Source organism: Schistocerca serialis, chromosome 12 (genome assembly GCF_023864345.2).
Source record: "Schistocerca serialis cubense isolate TAMUIC-IGC-003099 chromosome 12, iqSchSeri2.2, whole genome shotgun sequence".
Classification (NCBI taxonomy): Eukaryota; Metazoa; Arthropoda; class Insecta; order Orthoptera; family Acrididae; genus Schistocerca; species Schistocerca serialis.
In genome coordinates, this window is record NC_064649.1 from 88,988,197 (window position 1) to 89,009,375 (window position 21,179).

Below are 21,179 nucleotides of genomic sequence, written 5' to 3' on the forward strand. Positions count from 1 at the left end.
TCACCCATGACTATTAAATTTTTGTCTCCCTTCACTACCTGAATAATTTCTTTTATCTCATCATACATTTGTACTACTGTAGTAGGCGTAGGCTTCATATCTATCTTGGCCACAATAATGCATTCACTATGCTGTTTGTAGTAGCTTACCCGCACTCCTATTTTTTTATTCATTATTAAACCTACTCCTGCATTACCCCTATTTGATTTTGTATTTACAACCCCGTATTCACCTGACCAAAAGTCTTGTTCCTCCTGCCACCGAACTTCACTAATTCCCACTATATCTAACTTTAACCTATCCATTTCCCTTTTTAAATTTTCTAACCTACCTGTCCGATTAAGGGATCTGACATTCCATTCTCTGATCCATAGAACGCCAGTTTTCTTTCTCCTGATAACGACGTCCTCCTGGGTAGCCCCGCCCGAAGATCCGAATGGGGGACTATTTTACCTCCGGAATATTTTACCCAAGAGGACGCCATCATCATTTAATCATACAGTAAAGCTGTATGCCCTAGGGAAAAATTACGGCTGTAGTTTCCCCTTGTTTTCAGCCGTTCGCAGCACCACAGCAGCAAGGCCGTTTTGGTTAGCATTACAAGGCCAGATCAGTCAATCATCTAGACTGTTGCCCCTGCAACTACTGAAAAGGCTGCTGCCCCTCTTCAGGAACCACACGTTTGTCTGGCCTCTCAACAGATACCCCTCCGTTGTGGTTGCACCTACTATCTGTATCATTGAGGTACGCAAGCCTCCCCACCAACGGCAAGGCCCATGGTTCATAGGGGGAGTGATCTTCTTACGTCAGCTATATTATACCTCTCTCAGTATGTTGTGTGATTTATATGAATCTTTTGTCCATACAAATCAGGTTTATGCCCTTTGTACCAAAACCATTATGATTTGTGACACATGCTGACAAAATTGTGAAAGGAGGATAACAGTTTAATATTCTTGATTTGTCAGAAAAGGCCTTTTCCTTTACATTTGACTCATAACAGATGGGTCTTTCTCAACTTAAGCCTGAGAAACCTGTTTCCCCTCCATTTTTTTCAAGCTCTCCTTAACTAACCCTTGTTTCCTCCCTGGTCGCAGCAACTGTCTAAGTTAACATAGCATGTTAGTGGAGTTGATGTGACTATCAATACTTTCTTCCCCTGATGATTTATGGAAGAAGAAGCCAAGTTAGGAATCATGGTGTAATGTGGCACAACCTGTGAGGTTCATGTAGTTTCTGATGAAGACTACTGTCTTAGGAAAATGATTAATAACATCCAATTTTCTTTTCATTACTCCTTTGAGTTTGGATGCTGTGGTAAAAGCAATAACAGTTAATGATTTCCAATGAAAATCTTAAAAAATTTGGCAAGTTTTTTAAATAATGCCTGTGTTCCCATTTATTTCTCTACAAAAAGTAACAAAATTGCTGACTGAACAGTCTTCTTGCTCTGATCATTTCCATTAAGTGTTATTAGGTAAGTTCACAACAATACTTTCAATAACAAGGGAAATGCCAACAATGATGAAAATACTATAAAAATGGTAAAAATATTACAAACATGAAAGTTCCTTGTCGAAAGCTGCATAACACATATAAAATAATTATGGAAGACCTGTGTATAATTGACTACTACAAGAAAATTCCACAAACTTTTTCTTCAGAACTCTCTGCTGGTAACCTTTTCCCACAGAGTCCTGTTATGATCAAGTGCACTTGCAAGCACCCATCAGTTTCTGTTCCTTACTTGAATACAAGTGCATGACCTAGAAAGAAACAAAGCACACTGAAAATTGTAACTACAGGAACAATTTATTCCTTTAAATATCCAAGAAAGAACGCAACAAGTTGTATACACCTTACTTATTATTACTGCCACATATAATTAATTACTACTACTATTACTAATACTACTATTTGATATCGTAATAAAGCACTGGAAAGTCAGCCTATGACAGATACCGCCTGAGCAGTTAAGCAGAGAGCAGGAGGTGTGCCGTCACATTCTGAGGACTATTAGGTATTCATTAGATTTTTCATTACTACTACTATTACTATTACCAATACTACTATCTTATATAGTAATAAAGCACTGGAAAGTCAGCCTACTACTACTATTACTATTACCAATACTATTATCTTACATAGTAATAAAGCACTGGAAAGTCAGCCTATGACAGATATTGCCTGAGCAGTTAAGCAGCGAGCAAGAGGTGTGCCGTCACATTCTGAGGACTATTAGGTATGCGTTAGACTTTTCAGAAGGATTGTTTTCAGTTATGATGGCTGATCACACAGTCCTTATGACGAATAGACAAGTGAACTTATCAATCTTATCCTGTCATTTTCTGTACAAACCTTGAAAATCAATGTTATCAAGTTGCTTGTTTACTGGATTCATAATTCTTGGTACAATGTCAGCATATGCACTGAAATGACAATACACTGACTCATTAATCAAATAATGTTTCAAAATTAATATATAATCCAAGGGCTCATGATTAAAAAACAATTTGCTTTTCAATATCTGAGGGGGGAAAAGAATGTTACCAGTGCATTTCACAAGAGAATTGTACCTACACACGCTCTTGTGTATAATGTGTTTGTAACAGTGAGTCATTACAAATTGATAATAGGTATGTAGTACACAACAAAGTGTAATTTTTCTGCCCTGTTTATTTGGATATGAGACAACATTTAGTTAAGTGGCTGTTCTTGAGTAACAAACAGAGTAAATAAAGAATACATTCACGTCCTGAAAATGAATCTTCGGTGCCCACAGTTCAGTAGCACTGTTTTGTTGCTCAGTGACCAGAGAGAATCGGCCTATGACAGATATTGCCTGAGCAGTTAAGCAGCTAGCAGGAGGTGTGCCATCACATTCAAAAACAAATGTGATGGTGGAAGTGCATAGGCTTCCATGGTCAGGTTCAATTTGAATAAAACACTTCTGGGCATTAGGCCACATCATTCTGAAATACTAGACACAACTATGAAACTGATGTTTCGACCACCTTTGCAGTGGTCTTCTATAGGGCAACTAAACTTACTTTAGTCATCCTTAACAGTATTACTACAAAACAGTACGGATATCACTTTCACAATTACTTTTATTTCAAAATTAAATGCCCCAAGAGTTTTAGTCAAAATGTGGGTGTGTAATAATCAACAAGTTTGTCGTATTCAATCCAGTGCTTTTCTACACCTACGTCTATACCCTGCAAACCACCACAAAGTGCTTGGCAGAGGATACGTTCCATTGTGCCAGTTATTAGGGTTTCTTCTTGTTCCGTTCACATTTGGAGTAAGGGAAGAATGATTGACTGAATGCCTCTGTGTGTGCTGTAATTTTTCTACTCTTGTCCCCACAATCCCCATGTGAGACCTGTGCAGGGGGTTGTGTCATCATCTAAAGCCAGTTCTTGAAACTTTGTTAGTAAACTTTCTTGGGATAGTTAACATATATCTTGAAGAATCTGCCAGTTCAATTCTTTCAACATCGCAATGACACTCTCCCACAGGTCAAATGAACCTGTGACCATTTATGCTGCACTTCTCTTTATATGTTCAATATCCCCCAGGTCTCACACACTTGAGAAATATTCTAGACCCAGTCGCACAAGTGACTTGACCCAGTCGCATGAGTGACTTGTAAGCAATCTCCTTTGTAGACTGATTGCACTTTCCCAGTATTCTACCATGTGTACCGCCCGCTTTACACACCACTGAGCCTATGTGATCATTTCATTTCATATTCCTACAAAGTTTCACACTCAGGTATTTGCACAAGTTCAGCAATTCCTACAGTGACTCGTGGATATTATACTGACAGGCTTAGGATACTATGTTTTTTTTTTTTTTTTTTTTTTTGTGTGTGTGAAATCCACAATTTTACATTTCTGAAGACTTAAAGCAAGTTGCCAGTCTTTGCACCACTTTGAAATCTTATCATGATCTGACTGAAGATTTATGCAGGTTCTTTCAGACAGTACTGTATTACAGGTACGCGCATCATCTGTAAAACATCTGAGGTTACTGTTAATACTCTCTACAAGGTCATTAATATACAACATGAACAGCAAGGGTCCCAATACACTTCCTGAGGCACACTCGAAGTTACTTCCACATCTGATGATGACCCTCCATCCAAGATAATGTGCTGTGCTCTCTCTACCAAAAGATCCTCATTCCAGTCACAAATATAGATTGATACCCCATACAATCACAAGATAAGTGTTGGTGTGGTACTGCATAAAATACTTTTCATAAATAAAGAAATACTGCATCTACCTTTCTGCCTTGATCCAAAGCTTTCAGTATGTCATGTGAGAAAAGTCTGAGTTAGGTTTTGCATGATTGATATTTTGGAATTCGTACTGGTTGGGATGGAGAGGACATTCTGTTCGAGACATCTTACTATTTTTTGAGCTCAGAATATGTTCTAAGGTTCTACAACAAATCAATGTCAAGGATAATTGGCAGTAGTTTTGTGGATCACTTCTACTACCCTTGTAAACGGTTGTGACCTGTGCTTTCTTCCTAATACTGGCAGGTTTTTTTTGGTTCGAGGGATCCATGATAGATTATAGTTAATAGAGAGGCTAACTCAGCAACAAATTCAGTATGAAATCTGACAGGGATTACATTGCACCCTGGAGCTTCATTCAGTTTTAATGATTTCAGTTGTTTCTCAGCAACACTGACACTAATAATTATTTAATTCATCTTTTCAGTGATACAAGGATTAAATTGGGACAATTCTTCTGGGTTTTTCTTTTTAAGGGAATGTTTGGAAAGAGGGTTAAGCATTTCAGCATTTGCTTTGCTACCTCCAATTTCAGTTTCTGTCTCATTTGCTAGGAGCTGGACACTACCTTTGGTGCCACTAACAGAATTTCTTTGGGTTTTGTGGAAGATCATTTGATGGTAGTCACTGAAGGCTTCATGCTTTGCTCTCTAGACAACCAAACGCGTTTCATTCAGAATCTCTCTATCTATACCTCTATCCTTTATTTTACACCTGTTATGCAGTAATCTCTATTTATTTAGAGGTTTCTTTACAGTCAATGTATACCATGGGGAGTCCCTCTTATTATGAATTGTTCTACTGGATACGTATCTATCCAATGCATGGTCAAGTACCCTTTTAAACTTGAGCCATAGTTCCTCTACATGTTCCTGCCCTGCTCTGAAAGTCTCAAGTTCCTCACTGATATATGACACTACTGATTTTTTTGTCTAGTTTACTGGGCATGTACATCTTTCTACTCGTTTAGTTTTCCTTTGTACTTTGCTAATCATTGTTGCCACAACCGCATTTTATTTTCTATCCGTCATAGCAATATGATAAAGAACATTTAATCTTTGGTTCGGGATGTCCGCTGTTTCTACAGCAATTTTGTGGATCTTTCTCCACATTGAAGTCCTTTTTATTAGCTCACTTTCCTTCCGTCAAATTGGCTTGACATATAGTCGCTTTTTAAGTTCTTTTTCTTCTTGATCATCTAAGGTTATGGCTTGGGCACTTATGGCCTTAGTTGTTTCTGCACCCTCAAACAAATAAAACAAACTGCATCATAGTCACTGATACCAGTTTTGGTGTGGACATCATCATGAAGTTCAGGCCCACTTGTTGCCATTACCTCGAATACACTTCCATCATGAGTGAGGTTCCAAACTATCTGTTCTAAGTAGTTTTCAGAGAAAGCATTCAGTAATGTTTCACTGGATGTCTTATCATGCCCACCATAAACAAAACTCTAATTTTCCCCAATTGATTGTTGGATGATTAAAATGTCCACCAATTATTACAATATGATTGAGGAACTTACATACCAGTGAACTGAGGTTTTCTCTTAAAGCTTACAGTTACCTCAAACAATTTCATGTGCAGCTTCGATTTCTATCTTGCTGGATTGCGACAAATACAAAACTCCGGCACTTTGCTACGAACGCTTTAGCAGTTAACCATTAGGATTTTAACTCACTCTCCTTTGAGAGGAATTTCTTTTAATCTTACACTGATACTTCTAGATCTGCTACAGCTATCATTACCTGGATTCAATGGAGAGTCACCTAATCCAAAAAATTCTTGTGTGCACCCCACAAAGTCAGCTACAGTGGCCTTTGATGTGTAGCGTGCACCTGGCCCATTTAGGGGGACCCTTCAGTTCTTACCCCTACGCTGAAGTCCAGAAAGTCGCAGCCTAGCTCATTACAGAACCTTCTAAGTCTCTGGTTCAGCCCTTCCACTCAACTCAGAACCAAAGAGCAACAATCAGTTCTGGCGACAATGCTACAAGCTGTAAGCTTCATTGAAACTCCTTGTGCAATGCTGGGATTCTCAACCTTCTCTGCCAGTTGCTGGAATGACCGAAGAGTGACTTCAGAGGCCAGACGAAAGGCATCATTTGTTCAAACATGTGCCACAATCTGCAGTTGTTAGCTTTGTCTAGTTTAGTTTTTTAGTTATAATTAAATTCTATTTTGTACCTTCACATTCTCATGGTGTATTAACTGGTTCATACAACTGCAGGACAAAGTTTGGTTATGACTGATTTCCCAAATTTTATGGGTCAGTTCTATTTTCTTTCAACTACGTCTAGTGTAGTGAAGGGTGAAAGTTCGACAGTTGAAGCTAAACACAGGAAGAACAGCATGATACATAGACAAGCACCAAACTGTTTGTAAAAGGAGAAAAATGATTACTCAGTGAAGGGAATTTTAAATCTTTAAAACATTTGTAAGAAAAAGGACACAAAAATACAATGAACTCTGTGATAACACTGCACGACAAAGATGAAGACACCAGAGAAAAAGCGCTTGTAGAATAAGTAAATTGCAACATTGGACAATTTCCAGAAAGATAATATTTGTAATTTTATAGATTACTATCACTGTCAAATAGATGTAGGTAGATCAAGGTTCAGCATCCTGAAGGCAATGAAGACTTTAAGAGACAAAGCATGAACTTATGTATGACATGAATGAGGAAGCCATGTACTTTCCAAAAGAACCATCCCAGCATTTGTCTTAATAGATCTAAGGAAACCTAAATAAAGATGGCCCTAATGGTTCTGAAGTCCGTTTCTCTGGAATGCCAATCCGATGCCTTGACCACTGCTACACCTTGCCAAGTAACCAATATTGGAAAAATGAACATCTGATACTGTTTTGTGTATTCTGAAAGATGGCTTCCTCTTTCCTTATGGCCTCTGTATGATCTTGTGGAGCACATTCATAGATTGAGTTTTCTTCTTCTCCCTCAAAACTTCTTCACACTTTTCTTGTCTTCTCTCACACACTTCTGAGATCTTCAGTATCCTCTTCTCTTGTCTGCTCCACTGGCAACACTCTGTGCTTTACTGTCGTTGACATCTGGCATATTGGCGGTATGCACTTCCGTCTCCCATTTTGCTTCCCATTCACCTTGATCCTCATATCTGAGCAATCCGTCCCAAATTTAACAACCCACTAGCACTAGGTTCGCATCCTTCCTATTGTCACTCCAGCCCCCCCCCCCCCCCTTTCTTGCTCTTGCTCATATGCATCCTGATCACATGTCCCACGTATCTCACCCTTTTCAGTCTTGTTTCTCCTGATATTTTTCCTAGCGGTATGGTATAGTTCTTTGACAGGTCTTTGCATCTGTTGTCAGGCCTCTTTATTTTCCTCAATATTTTTCTCTCTTCTTTCTCTAATTGATCCATGTCCGGTCTTCCTCATGTTACCATCTCATCTGCATACGATACAGCTTTACTACCATTCCTTACAATGTGTGGTCTTTGTTCTGTATGTATTTATTTTACTGTTTGTGTGTGGAGGGGGTGTGGGAGGGAGGCATACAGAAAGCTCGCTCTATCTCCATTATCCTCTCTATTACCACCTCACTGTTCCTGGGAACTCAAATGGGGCTCCCTGGAGGACAGACAATGTTCTTTTCGCAAAACACTATTGAGAAAATTTAGAGAACTGGCATTTGCAGCTGGCTTCAGAATGATTGCATTGCCACCAACATACATTTCACATAAGGACTGCTAAGACAAGAGAAGACATATCAGTAATTGTACATATAGTCACTCGTTTTCCCTCCATTCCATTTACAAGCGGAACAGGGAAGGAAACTGACCAGCAGTTGTACACGATAACCTCCGCCATGCATCATACTGTGGCTTGTGACATATGTATGTAGATGTATATGTTATATATTCTCATAGGTACATAAATTTGGCCACCTTCTCTATGTTACTTTCAGGACTTATCCAATTGCCAGTGGTACTGTGTTTTTATTTTGCTGCATGCAATCCTTGGCTTTCTAACTTAAGTTACACAGTTGTTGTTTCCCATCTTCTTCCAACTCATTTACTATCGCTATGTCACAAAAAAAGGGCTGGCAGTGCACTTGGGTTCTAGTGTCCTTTTTGTCTCCCATATGCGTCTTTGGTATTTCTCTTTGGTTGTTTATTGCTCTTCGCTGTTTGATTATTTTTTTCCACTGTTATGGTGATCTTGAAAACAGTAAATTTTCTTAGTGACCAGTACTGAAAGACTAAGCTTCAGTATGAGGTTATTCATGTGTGAAAAATATTTCCCGAAAAGACAGAAGTTGTTTTTTATGCACCAAGATAAGAATTAGTAGTGGCTACATTAATCTTGGCTCAAGGTCACTCACTCACCACAGACACATCTCGAAAGGAAAATGGCAGTTTGTAAAGTAATGCAGGTATATGACACTTTTGTACAAAATTTTTTTGTTCAAAAAACAGAGGTGATTATTACTAACAGATGAACAGCATAACTTGCCCAAAGTGCATTCATCATCTAATAGAAATTCCATTAATTTCCAACCCTGTGGCAAACACTGGTGTTGAAGAACCAAACAGTTTTTCTTTTATTATATAGGCAGCATTTGTTGTTAACCTATTACAGACTTTTGTACTTTAATATTAGAATGGTTTGTGGCAGCAACATGAAGTCTCTACAAAACTGATTTGATATTTTGTGTCATGATAATTCCGAATTTATGTGAAACTTAATTGATATGCAGTGAACATGTAAGAGTTGGCGAGAAATGTGTAAAATACCTGTGTATGATAAGACGGTGGGGATTGAAAAGTGTGTGTGTGTGTGTGTGTGTGTGTGTGTGTGTGTGTGTGTGTGTGTGTGTGTGTGTGTTCGTGCGTGCGTGCATGCGTAAGGGGACAATACTTGAGAAAAGATGTGGGTGACATAAACATTTCACCAAGTTAATGCTGACAGATTTACCTTTTGTAGTTTCACCGATCCTCTGGCCCAACAAGGTCACCTATGACAATCTTCAGCTGGGGCATCAGAGTACGCAACACCTGTAACCCGCCTACACCAATTCCTTCACAGAAGGAGAGTTTGAGCATCCTCAGATTGTGGAGGTGTTTCGGGAACAGTCCCAGTGGCAAGACGGACACAATGCTGGAAGTCAAGTCCAGCGTCTCTAACTTTTTAAGTCCTAATAAGTGGCGCAATCCAGGACGTAATCTGTGGAGAAAAAGTTTAGTTCAAATAACTGATACACAGCAAAAATTTCTACAGTTTAATTAAACGTACTAGACAGTTGACATCTGATGCATGGAACTACAGTGTTAATACAAAGATTTTCAGCTGCTCCCTTGGTTAAAGCTCTATCAAAAAAGGTGTGGGCTAGTCGAATGCACTACTGTTATGTGTCTATGTACATCTCACTACTCACATACTAGCAGTGCAATGACACTCTGTTGTAGCGTACTGGTAATGGCAGGCAGATGACATGTGATGGTGTGAACCCTTACTAAAGAATCACAGTTCCAAGTTAGATCTACCCAATTTACTATGTAGCATTTAACTGAGGCCCCTTCAATAAATACCCAAATCCACAACTCTCATGGATATACCCCTCTTTGTTGATGTCGATTCATCCAGAGTTAATTGATTGATGTCGGTTCATCCAGAGTTATAATTGATGGCTTCACTTAATCTTTGAGTTGATATTGTGGTCTGAATAACAGCAAATATTTACAGAATGTTTGAAAATGTACTTGGAGAGATAAAAAAATCTACTCACCAAGAGGAGGCAGGAGAACACACACTCATAAAAGGTATAACTGTTTGCAAGCTTTCAGGTCTAGTGGCTTCTTCTTCTGGCAGACGAGTTGAAAGTGAAGGAAGAGGAGTGAAGGGAAATGGCTGGTGAGGTTTAGGAAAAGGGGCAGAGTTTGGAAAAGTCACCCAGAACCCCGGGTCAGGGTAGACTTACTGGACAGGATGAGAAGGAAAGAAGGTTTGTTTATTTATACCTTACAGTATAAATACACATATCTATTACTCTGATATAACTGTATCAGTGTTGCAATCATACACTTCCCCAAAATGAAAACAGATTGTAATATGATGTGGCACACAACACATATAAACTTTGATTGTTGTGGTAGGACCAAACACTGCCCATCAGCGCATACCTTCAGGTGAGGCAGCATATTTTGTAATGGCAGTTTGTGACACTGTTGCAGCTGTATACCATACTTGGAACATTCTTTTAATTCTAGAATGAAATTTTCACTCTACAGTGGAGTGTGCGCTGATACGAAACTTTCTGGCAGATTAAAACGGTGTGCCAGACCGAGACTCGAGCTCGGGACCTTTGCCTTTCTGGGTGGCCCAGCACACTATTAAATAGGTGGTCATAATTTTTTGGCTTATTTGTGCATATGCAAAGTAAATAGATGTTTTCAAAATTCACACCCAATTTTCAAGAAATTTTGTTTTTTTATCTTGTTGGTACACATATTCCTGATCAAAGAATTTGCATTAAATTTTCTTGAAAGGTCCCACAGCTGCTGTCTATCTGATCATCAGCTCCGGATGCTAACTCCGCATCAAGCCCTGGCTCTCCCTGCAGCTCCCTGCATCAGATCTCTGTACAGCACTCTTCTACCAATCTTCTGCCTACCAATCTATCTCTCAGTGTGTTTTGCTGATGAGTTTTGTACACTTATCTCTGCTGGATATTGCCATGACATAATGTGCACTGTTCTTCAAAGGCTGAGTGGAGGGGTAGAGACGTCTCTTTTAATAGGGTCACAAACTGTGTCCTAAGCCCTATATCAGCTTCTCATGGTGTAGTGCTATACTCACCACAAGGCCCTCTCTCCCTCTCATCACACACACACTCTCTCTCTCTAAACAGAAGTGCTGTTCGCCTATTAATTTTAGCCCTAATCCTTATCAAGGACCCTGTTGTCAGAGGTACAGTGCCCTCTTTGTGCCTTTATAGCTTATAGCTTTTAATTCATTATCAAATTCGGCTGCCCATCACAGCCTGGCGCCAGCCAGCCAGCCCACTTCCAGGTCTGTCGCTCCTCTCGCCGTGCCTAAATACATTACCGTTGCCTCTTCTAAAATTATAGTTCCCCTTTTTGTTATTAACAATGCCTTAACAGTTCCTCATTTTGTTATTAACAATGCAATTCACACCTGGCTCTACTCATGGATATAACAAGTTGATGAAACATGGGTATATGTGTATGACATCGAAACCAAGGCCCAATCATCCCAGTGGAAACTATCCAAAGAGCCAAGACCCAAAAAAATTTGACAAGTTCGATCACATGTGGTTCTCCTCACTGTTTTCTTTGATTACAATGGGATCACAACCACTTGTGGAAATTGCGTCATGATAATACCCCCTCTCACACCTCAGTGCTTGTATGTGATTTTTTGGCAAAAAACAGAACTGTTATGTTGCCTCAGCCACTGTGTTCACCAGACAGGAGCCCCTTTGACTTTATTCTATTCTCTTTGCTGAAGAGAACCATGAAAGGACACAATTTTTCCACCATTGATGAGCTAAAAACAGAATCACTGAAGGAGCTGAACACTATAATGAAAAGTGCTTCCAAGATTGGAAACAGTGCTGGCATAAGTGTGTTATATTTGAAGGGGATTACTTTGGAGTGAACAAAGTTGATGCTGATCAATAAATAAATACTCTTTAAGAGAAACAAAACATTTCGTTATCTTTTATCACCTCTCATATTCGGTATCAAAGGAAAATTCAATTCAGAAAACTAATCAATTATGACAAAGAATTACCTGCGAGTAGCTACCTTCACAAGGTGAAATGCTTAGTACTCCTGACAGACACAATTACACACACACACACACACACACACACACACACACACACACACCTGGACATGTCCTGGCACTGGAGCTGGAGATTGCGCAGCCCTGGGCAGCACCTGGCGATGGCCGTGATGGCGCCTCCACCCAGCGAGCAGCAGTTGGACAGGTCCAGTGTCTCCAGCCCACTGCCCAGCAACTGGAGCCCTGCATCTGAGATCTGCCTACAGCCCCCAAGCAGAAGCTCGCACAGTTCCAAGCAAGACCGACAGATTGCCAACAGTGCGTCGTCGTCTACGGCCAGGCCACTGCTGCGCAAGTCCAGCTTCTTCTGAAAACCAATAACACATTTGCTTACTTCTCACCATCTTCTCAAATTAACCTGTTCACTGTTTTCTCCTAGCACTAGTCTGATATGTGCCAAGTGTACAGGACACCAAGTTGTCTGTGAGCAGAATGGAGTAGGTCCTCATGTCAGTGGTGACAGAGATATACAGGGTGTGTCCAGAAACTAATGTGTTGCAATTTTTTATGATGTGACTACATGTCGCACAGTGCCCGGATCGTTTCGGGGGGACCATTAGCTTCCCAGCAGTAGGTCACTCAATTGCCTTCATGCTCTTGGAGGGTTAGGATGGCTTCTTTTGCAAACCTCTATGTAGCAGTTGCGTAAAACTAACTATACAGAGATCTGTAGGCAATGCTATGCGATAAAGGAAACTTTTGGAATGTTCAAGGAAGCCTTTGGGGATGACTGCCTTTCCAGATCACAGTCAAACAGGTGGCACATGATGTTTAGAGATGTGCGGAACACAAGTCTACATTGTGAATGGACGACCGTGTGACTTGTGTGTGCCAGTTACTGAATTTGGACCATCGAATGAGTGTTTGCTTGATTTCAGAAATACTGGACTTGCCAAAAACTGTTCTCCATGAGACAGTATTGGTAAACTCAGCCATGTGGAAGATTTGCGCAAAACTTGTGCCCAGACTTTTGACCAATGATCAAAATCAACACCGAGTGGAAGTGTGTGAAGAATTCTAGCAACTCTGTGAAGATGATTGCAATTTTCTTGACAACATGATCACTTGGGGATGAGTCATTGCAATAGAAAAGCCTCACATGAACAAGTACAGGGTGAAGTCCATGCGCATTGTTATAATTTTCTTTTTTTAATGCGAAGGGGATAGTACACTATGAGTTGGTACCCCCTGGGCAGATCTTCAATGCTGAATTTTACAAGGCAGTGCTCCTGAGACTGAATCACAGAGTTGCCCATATCCACAAGGAGTTCTACATCATGGAAACTGCACCATGACAACATGCTGGCTCACACCACTTTCTTGTTATGCCCTACCTGACATGTGTCGGTGTGACAAAAGTGCCACAGCTGCCCTACAGTCCCGACCTGATGCCGGAAGACATTTTTTTTTGTTTCTGTGGCTGAAAAGGGACCTCGAAGGAAAACATCTTTAGTCATGGACAATGTGCAAGCTACTTTGACGGCTTCCCTGAAGAGGATCTGATTGAGGTGTTCCAGAAAGTTTATGATGCAGAGAAATAATGCTGGCAAAAATGTAATGCTGCAGAAGGGTCATGCTTAAACAATTTTAAGTTGTCGAACCTATACGAGCAATACTTTCTGGACAATCCCCGTAAAGTCAATCACAGTGAGTCTGTTTATTTTAATGATGTGGTTTGCATTGTGACCCTCCAGAAAGCAAGTTTTAACCATTCAAGTCAGTAGCTTACATTCTCAAACCCAAGTGGCAGTTTACATGGCTGGCTGGTGCAGGAATTCAGTATTTTAGTTCAATGGTTCCAGCTCAGGAGTTATTTGTTAAAACCTGCCAATGCTCTTGCCATGTTCAATACCCCAGTTCTTGCCTGATCACCTAATTAAGCAATGTTGGGCCTGGTTAGTACTTGGATGGGTGCCTGTCTGGGAGCACCAGATGCTGTTACCGTATTTACTTGAATCTAAGCCGCACTTTTTTTTCCGGTTTTGAAATCCAAAAATCCGCCTGCGGCTTAGTACCAAGTGCAAAGTAAGCAGAAGTTCTGAAAAATGTTGGTAGGTGCCGCCACAACTAACTTCTGCCGTCGAATATATGTAGCGCTACACAGGCATGCTTTGCAGGCATAAAGATAAATACTGGCGCCAAAACCTCTGAGTCAGTAAATAAATTAAAAAAAGGTGGAAGACGAGCTTTTTTTTTCTCCGCCCCGAGCTTCAACCACTGCATTTTCATACTTTATCCAATGAAGTAAATACAAATTCTGTATTGTTCATCTTTGAATGTAGCAGCATTTTAATGTACTACGAAAATCCGAATGGCAAGACTGTTTCGGATGTTTGTCAATATGGCCAACTCTATGTTCTGAATTTTTTCCTACCTGTGAGAAGAGATGGTTGTTAATAGGAACTTTTATGAATTGTGATTCACATACAGTATTCTCTTCACCATAAGAATAATACGAATATAAACATTTTGCCATGTATTCTTTCGTGTTTGCTGCTATCTCATTTAAATCCTGTCTGCCTAATAAACTACGAAACTAGTGTGAGACAACAGCAAACGCGGAAGAATATACATATCATGTCATGTTTATATTCGTATTATTCTTATGCCTAATAGTGATACAGTCAGAAATGAAGCATGGCAATTGACTAGATTTTAAAATCGAAGATGACTCTAATTTCCGTGCAGAATGTAATGTACAAAAGAGGCGTCTGCAAAGATTTTCAAAGGGCGAAAAATTTTAGCTTAACTCTCGTTCAGAACATCTTCTACCATACGTAGTATATTATTTGGTTCTTGTTGATCATTATCAAAGAAAGCAGCAGTGTAAGTAACAACAAATAGCAGTCTCTTGCCATTGTTTTGCTAAGGAGACAATTTCTCTCTCCTCTCTCTTTTTTATTTTTATTTTTTTTATATATTTTTTTTAATCGTAAGCAGCGGTAGCGTGCACAAAAGCAAGCCATGCCGCGAGCGACGACAGGTTGTAAACACACATTATCAGAATGTAACAAACAATACATGACACAGTACAATAACGCATTTTCAGCTTAGAGTGACGTAAACACCTATAACAAAGAGAACAGTACTGTCAGATCAAAGAAAAATAAGCAATCGATTCAAACCAGATGAAGCATGCGAAAAAGGAAGGGTACCCATATAAATACAGACGGAGCGAGTGACGCATAGCAATGGCTACCTGGTGAAGCTTAACTGCTAAGCTTACGACTCGAACCAAACTACTGTAGCTGTATCGTCATTCATTCGACCTAAATTGTGTCTCATATTACAATGGACCAACTTTGTTTCGATTTGGAGGTGCGGCCTAAAACTTTACTCTCCCTTGAATTTCGAGTCTCAAATTTCAGGTGCGGCTTAGATTCGGGAAAATTTTTTTCCCTTGATTTCGAGTCTCATTTTTCAGGTGCGGCTTAGATTCGAGTGTGGCTTAGATTCGAGTAAATACGGTAGCTCAGGGACATGCACGTCATTGAAATGGCATGCAACTTAAACACTTGCATGAGGCCTTTAAGCCATATGACATTATTATTATTATTATTATTATTACCATTATTACTATTATTATTATTATTATTATTATTATCATTACCAGTCAGAAGTTAATCAAAATCTTCAGGAACTGTTAACAACAGAGCTTTAACATGTTTAAAATGTACATGACAGGTGTGATGAACTTTGAAGCACTCTTAGAAACAAAGCCTTACACATACTTCTCTTTCCATGAGTTTCTGGCAGTTCTGTTCATTGAAACATCTTGCAATTCGCAGTGCATCTATCTATATCATTTCAATGGTACAGCAAATGATAAAATACATTGTACTGTGAAATACTTAGTAGCCTTCCCAATATTTTAACCTACAGCTTACACAATTTTTTTCTTTTCCTGGAGGACAGTTTCTAGTTCCTAATTTCTTTTGACTCACTCTTTTTCCAATAAAGATTTATGTGATACATCAGCAAACACATATCTCTACACTAAACTGATGAAGCAATGTTGCCTGTTGTCTACAGGCAACAGAGCAATATGGGTTCCTGTAACAGACCACAGATGGCAAAGATGTGCTTGGGTTACTGTCGATGCAATTGCCCACAGCACCCAAGTACATATTCAGATTATCAGACTAAAAGTTTTAATCTGAACACCAGTCTAATGCACAATAGATGCGGGTAGCATAGGTTACGGATATTTGAAAGAAACTGACAATTTACAGTCATGTCAAAATAAACCTGTCTGCTCTTGAGTAGAATCAAATAACAAGAGAGGCACATGTCAGAGCTATAAACCACAAGAGAGAGATAGCACATGGATCTCAGTGCAGGAAGATACAGGAGGAAGTTGTGTGTCTCCTGAGTGGTTATTGAAAGAATGCTGGACTATGCTGTGAGTCAGTAAGGACTCTGTGCTGTTCTCCATCTTTGGTCCATCAATATGGCTCTTATGTAGCCAGCACATGCTAGGACAACAGCATACACAACACAAAATCTTAAAGAGAAACATAAACAAACAACTCATTCAGTGCTACATCAATGATAATAGTAACATACGGAGAGGATATAATAACTCTGGTAGAAACTTCAAAAATGTTAGATGTCCATACACATAAGAATTTTAAACTGGAAAAAACACATTTTATAATTCCCAAACAACTTAGTTTAGCCATATTTATGTTTTTGAATTATTACAAATCTTTGGGAGAGACAAATCAGTAAGTTAACCTATTTTGTGTATTTTCACTCAATAATGCAATATGGAGTAATTTTTTGGAGTAACTCATATTTAATATACAACATCTTCACTGCTCAGAAAAGTGTTGTAAGGATAATAGATGGCACTCATTCACAATCATCTTGTTGACATCTGTTTAAGGAGTTAGGTATTCTGACTACTGCATCACAGTCTATTTACTCCCTCATGAAGTTTGTTGTAAATAATCCACTACAGTTCAAAATGAATAATGATATACATAATCACAAAACCAGAAAAAATACTGACATTCATTAATCTACATGAAGACTGATTTGGCCCGAAAAGCAATGCACAATGCTGCAACCAAAATTTTTGATAACATATCAAATCATACAAACACAAAATTGCGTTTGTTACAGTGTACTGATAAGTTTTAGCTTTTAGAAAATCATGAACACAACCTTCCACTGAAGATGCCTTGCAGATAATAAAGGTGAAATGCATATGGCATGAAAATTGTGTTTCATTCAGTTGTAGTCAGACAGTCCAAAAACAATATATGGTGATATTACATGCAACTGAGGAAGACAGGACTACAAAAGTTGAACAAAATTGCCTGGCGCAATCACAAGTAAGACCTAATTTCATTATGCTGTAAATGGACTATTATTCAATATATCTGATCTTCCTTCAAAATAATCTGATATTACGACCTCCCCCTCCCCCCACCACTGGGTAGGTGTGCAAGCACCATGGCTGACTAGGATTTTTCCGCTGCGTAGTATAAATGGGCTGTTGTTATGACATCAGCGCAAGCCGAAGATATTGAGAGGACGAGCTCCACGATGACACATAGATGCTGTTCTTGTTTGGCAGTAAATTATTGTTACTTGGTTTTTTAGGTTGATTAGGAAGCTTATCACAATTGCAGTAAGTCTTCTGCATTAACTCAGTTGAGCAAAGTGTAATATAAAATGGAATAACATATTAATCAAACAATGGAAAATCCAAAATGGAATGTAACACTATTATGAAAAGTAAAGTTGCTTCTCACCACGTAGCGGAGATGTTGAGTCGCAGATAGGCACAACAAAAAGACTGTCACAAATAAAGCTTTTGGCCATTAAGGCCTTCGTGAATAATAGACAACACACGCCACACACACAAATACACACACACACATGCAAACGCAACTCACATACATGACTGCAGTGTCAGGCAAATGAAAACAAACATAATATATTAATGGAATAATATATTAATATATATTAATTACCAGCCAAAATACTGGACTGCATTTTTAGGTCATAATGATGAAACAAAAATTATAACTATTTTTTTCTGAGTTAATTGCCTTTTTTCAAACTGAGCCAGCTATCTGAGAGGAAAATCTCAAGAACTGGAATCATTATACTGGCAGACATAAAAGTTTTAATTTGAAAACATACTGAAAACGTTTCTCCTTGACAACTCCATCCATTTCGTAGCAGAATTTCTATTTTTTGTAGGCTGTAAAATGTGGTGGGCAGGAATTACTAACTCAAATCTGTATTAAAAAGGAATGCACCTTGTTAAATGGTCAGTATGTAGCCATATTTACAAATTAATTTTTAATGTGAATGATGACTCATTCCATATCATTACAATTAGTCATATGAACGATCCATGGAACAACAACTGATCCATGAAATATGAAACTAATTACATCTTGTTTTGTGAAATTTATGTTCTGTTTGCCTCTCATTTATAACTAACATAAAAACAGACCCTGAGTTTATGATTAATAACTAGTGTATGATCAAAAGACAGAGGGTATTCAGAGTATGCTATATGAACTTTCGCAAAGATCCAAAATATATAATTTTCTGGAAATAAAAGTGATTATGACATACTCTGGTTGCATTCATCCAGTGGGGACACTTTTACTGTTTATTTTTATTGATTCAAATTCCACATGAAAGTGCGCTGTTTATGATTAATAAATGTAAGTTTGGTAGGCCAGCTTTTCAAGACAGATAATATAATAAATCCATCACCATATAAATTAACTTCCTCTTGAACAAAGACATCACGACTTTTACAACTGATTACAAATTCAAAAATCTTGCGACAGAAAATGGTCAAGGAGGAACCAAAAGGATGTTTTACATCAGGAATGACACACAGGAGAATAATTCAGTATCTGTCATACGCATAAATTTAAAATGATCTCTTAATAAAACGTCGTTTTGTGTCAAATCATTTATTACACATAATATAGTACTTCCATTTCTTAAATTTCTGTTGCCTGTGTGACTTAACACTCACCAGTCTACAGATTGCTGCGCCACTGAACACCTGTGCCAGTATACCAGGTGGCAGCCCATATGCATACGGTGCCGCCAACTCCTGTAGGTTTACGAGGTCACGTAATGAGAACAGTGCACTGGCAATCCTGTCGATAGGCACGTCATACCATCCCAAGGTCAGGCGTTTCAAACTTGCACCACACAGAGTTGCCACCATTGGCAACACACATCTACAAAAGGAATACAAGATATTTGCTGCAACAAATTATTTTTATTTCTTTTTATTATTATTATTGTGATTGCCTCAGAAGTATGTCTAATAGACTGGATCAAAATTGAGCGTACAAGTAAATATGCTATTCCCACCTCCTCTTCCCATTACTAAAATACATGTTCATCTTTCATTTATGACTTGCGGCTGTATAGTCATGTGAAGGGATGGCAGCTGCCTCCCACTATAGTGAAAAATTATGTTTGTAAAATGAACTTCCATCCTACCCAAAGACACACAGATGTTATCATTTCAAGGAAGCCAGAACATAGAAATTGACACTGAATGGTAGCAAGTGTGCCCAGAGCCAACTGTCAAGAAATCTTTGAACTATTGTACTATTTGCTGCTAATCTCTTCACGGCGGAAAATACCACACAGTTCTGTCTCCTAAAAACCTTCCAACAGCACTACCGGAAAATACCACACAGTTCTGTCTCCTAAAAACCTTCCAACAGCACTACAAGTTCAATTTGCGGCATTCTTCTGGTGTTACCAGCAAGTATAAAAAACTGCTAAAATATGAACATTGAAAGCATTGACGAGTATCTGTCTGACAGCAAAATTCCATGTGGAAGACTCAATACTCTCCCAGTTAAGTACATTGTAGGTAGTAAGCACCTATTATAAAGTGGTAGCATTAGTATGTTTGCAGTTTAATAAACAATTTAGAGTTTTATAACAACAGTGTAGGAAATTCATAGACGGATAATACCTAAAATAAAGAAAAAGCAACCACGCATCTATAGCTGATTGACATGTGGCGCCCAGAAACACATAACAGAGAGAGAATTTTACTAGTTTTCAAGCTCTAGCTCTCTCTCACACCAGTCAGCTGTAGCTTAGAATTTTATTTAGCAATAAATACATCTCCATTTCCTCCACCCCTGCTCTTTTCCCAAAACTAATACAAGCCTCTCTCCCCCATCTATGTTACCAAACAACTATTGTGGAAGTTGGGCCTCAATACCAGTTACCATTTTCCAATGACTTTTAAAGGATTTTCTTTTTTCTTCTCTTTTTTTCAATATTTTGCTTGATTATTGACTGAATTTAAATGCTGTCATAATCAATTCATTAGGAGGTGTAATCTTATATTAAATGTTTAACACAATAAGACAAGTATTACAGTTAGAAATTGTGTGTCTGGCTGGAGGCGGTGTAATTGATGGCCAGCTAATACCCAGACTTTATTCATCCAGTATTTGAGAATGAGAGCACTTAGGGACTTCCTATAAACTTTACACATTGTTTCAAACCTTTACAAAACTTTTTCTCACTGCCCCCCGCAAAAAGATGAAGGTAAAAAAAGTTTATTGCCTACATCACTTTCACTATTCTTGCAATAATACGTCAGCATTAGGAGTGACTTGGTATTTATTACTTCTGTACTATTGACTCTATTTGCAACACAGTTTACAGACAGTATCCACATATACGACTGAATCTACTCACAAAATTGTATCATTCTAAGACACATAGTTCAGGAGATATGAGGCCACAAACACTGATATGCATGAAAAACTAGCTTTCACTTTGTGTGTCCTGGCTTCCCAGAGGAGTTTTACAAGAAAATGCAAAACCTAGTACCACGGGTGTAGATATCTTTAATCAGTGTGGCTTGTCTTCAACTATCTTAAGACTTATACCACTCATGATTAACTAAAGCAATCACACACCAATTGTTGCACACTAATGTACAGCGAGCGTTGTTTTCACCTGTGTTACTTTTTGAAAGACGTTCTGGTATCTTATAA

The 21,179-nt window shown here is 38.7% G+C and overlaps 1 protein-coding gene across 2 annotated transcripts in view; it reads right to left on the reverse strand.

The window, feature by feature from the left end:
- Positions 1-1,378: 1,378 nt before the first annotated feature.
- Positions 1,379-21,179, reverse strand: part of LOC126428070 (F-box/LRR-repeat protein 20-like) — a 62,890-nt gene continuing 43,089 nt past the window's right edge. Inside the window, exons 5-9 of one of the 2 annotated variants that reach the window (XR_007576767.1) lie at positions 19,172-19,382; positions 12,201-12,463; positions 9,265-9,513; positions 2,359-2,429; positions 1,379-1,766 (exon numbers count right to left, since the gene is read on the reverse strand). Coding sequence is in view for 1 of the 2 variants with exons in the window: in XM_050089954.1 (XP_049945911.1) it covers positions 9,276-9,513; positions 12,201-12,463; positions 19,172-19,382 (712 nt within the window). In the remaining variant the exon portion in view is untranslated. The remainder of the gene's footprint in view (positions 1,767-2,358; positions 2,430-9,264; positions 9,514-12,200; positions 12,464-19,171; positions 19,383-21,179) is intronic. The other variant, XM_050089954.1, reaches the window with a different exon arrangement.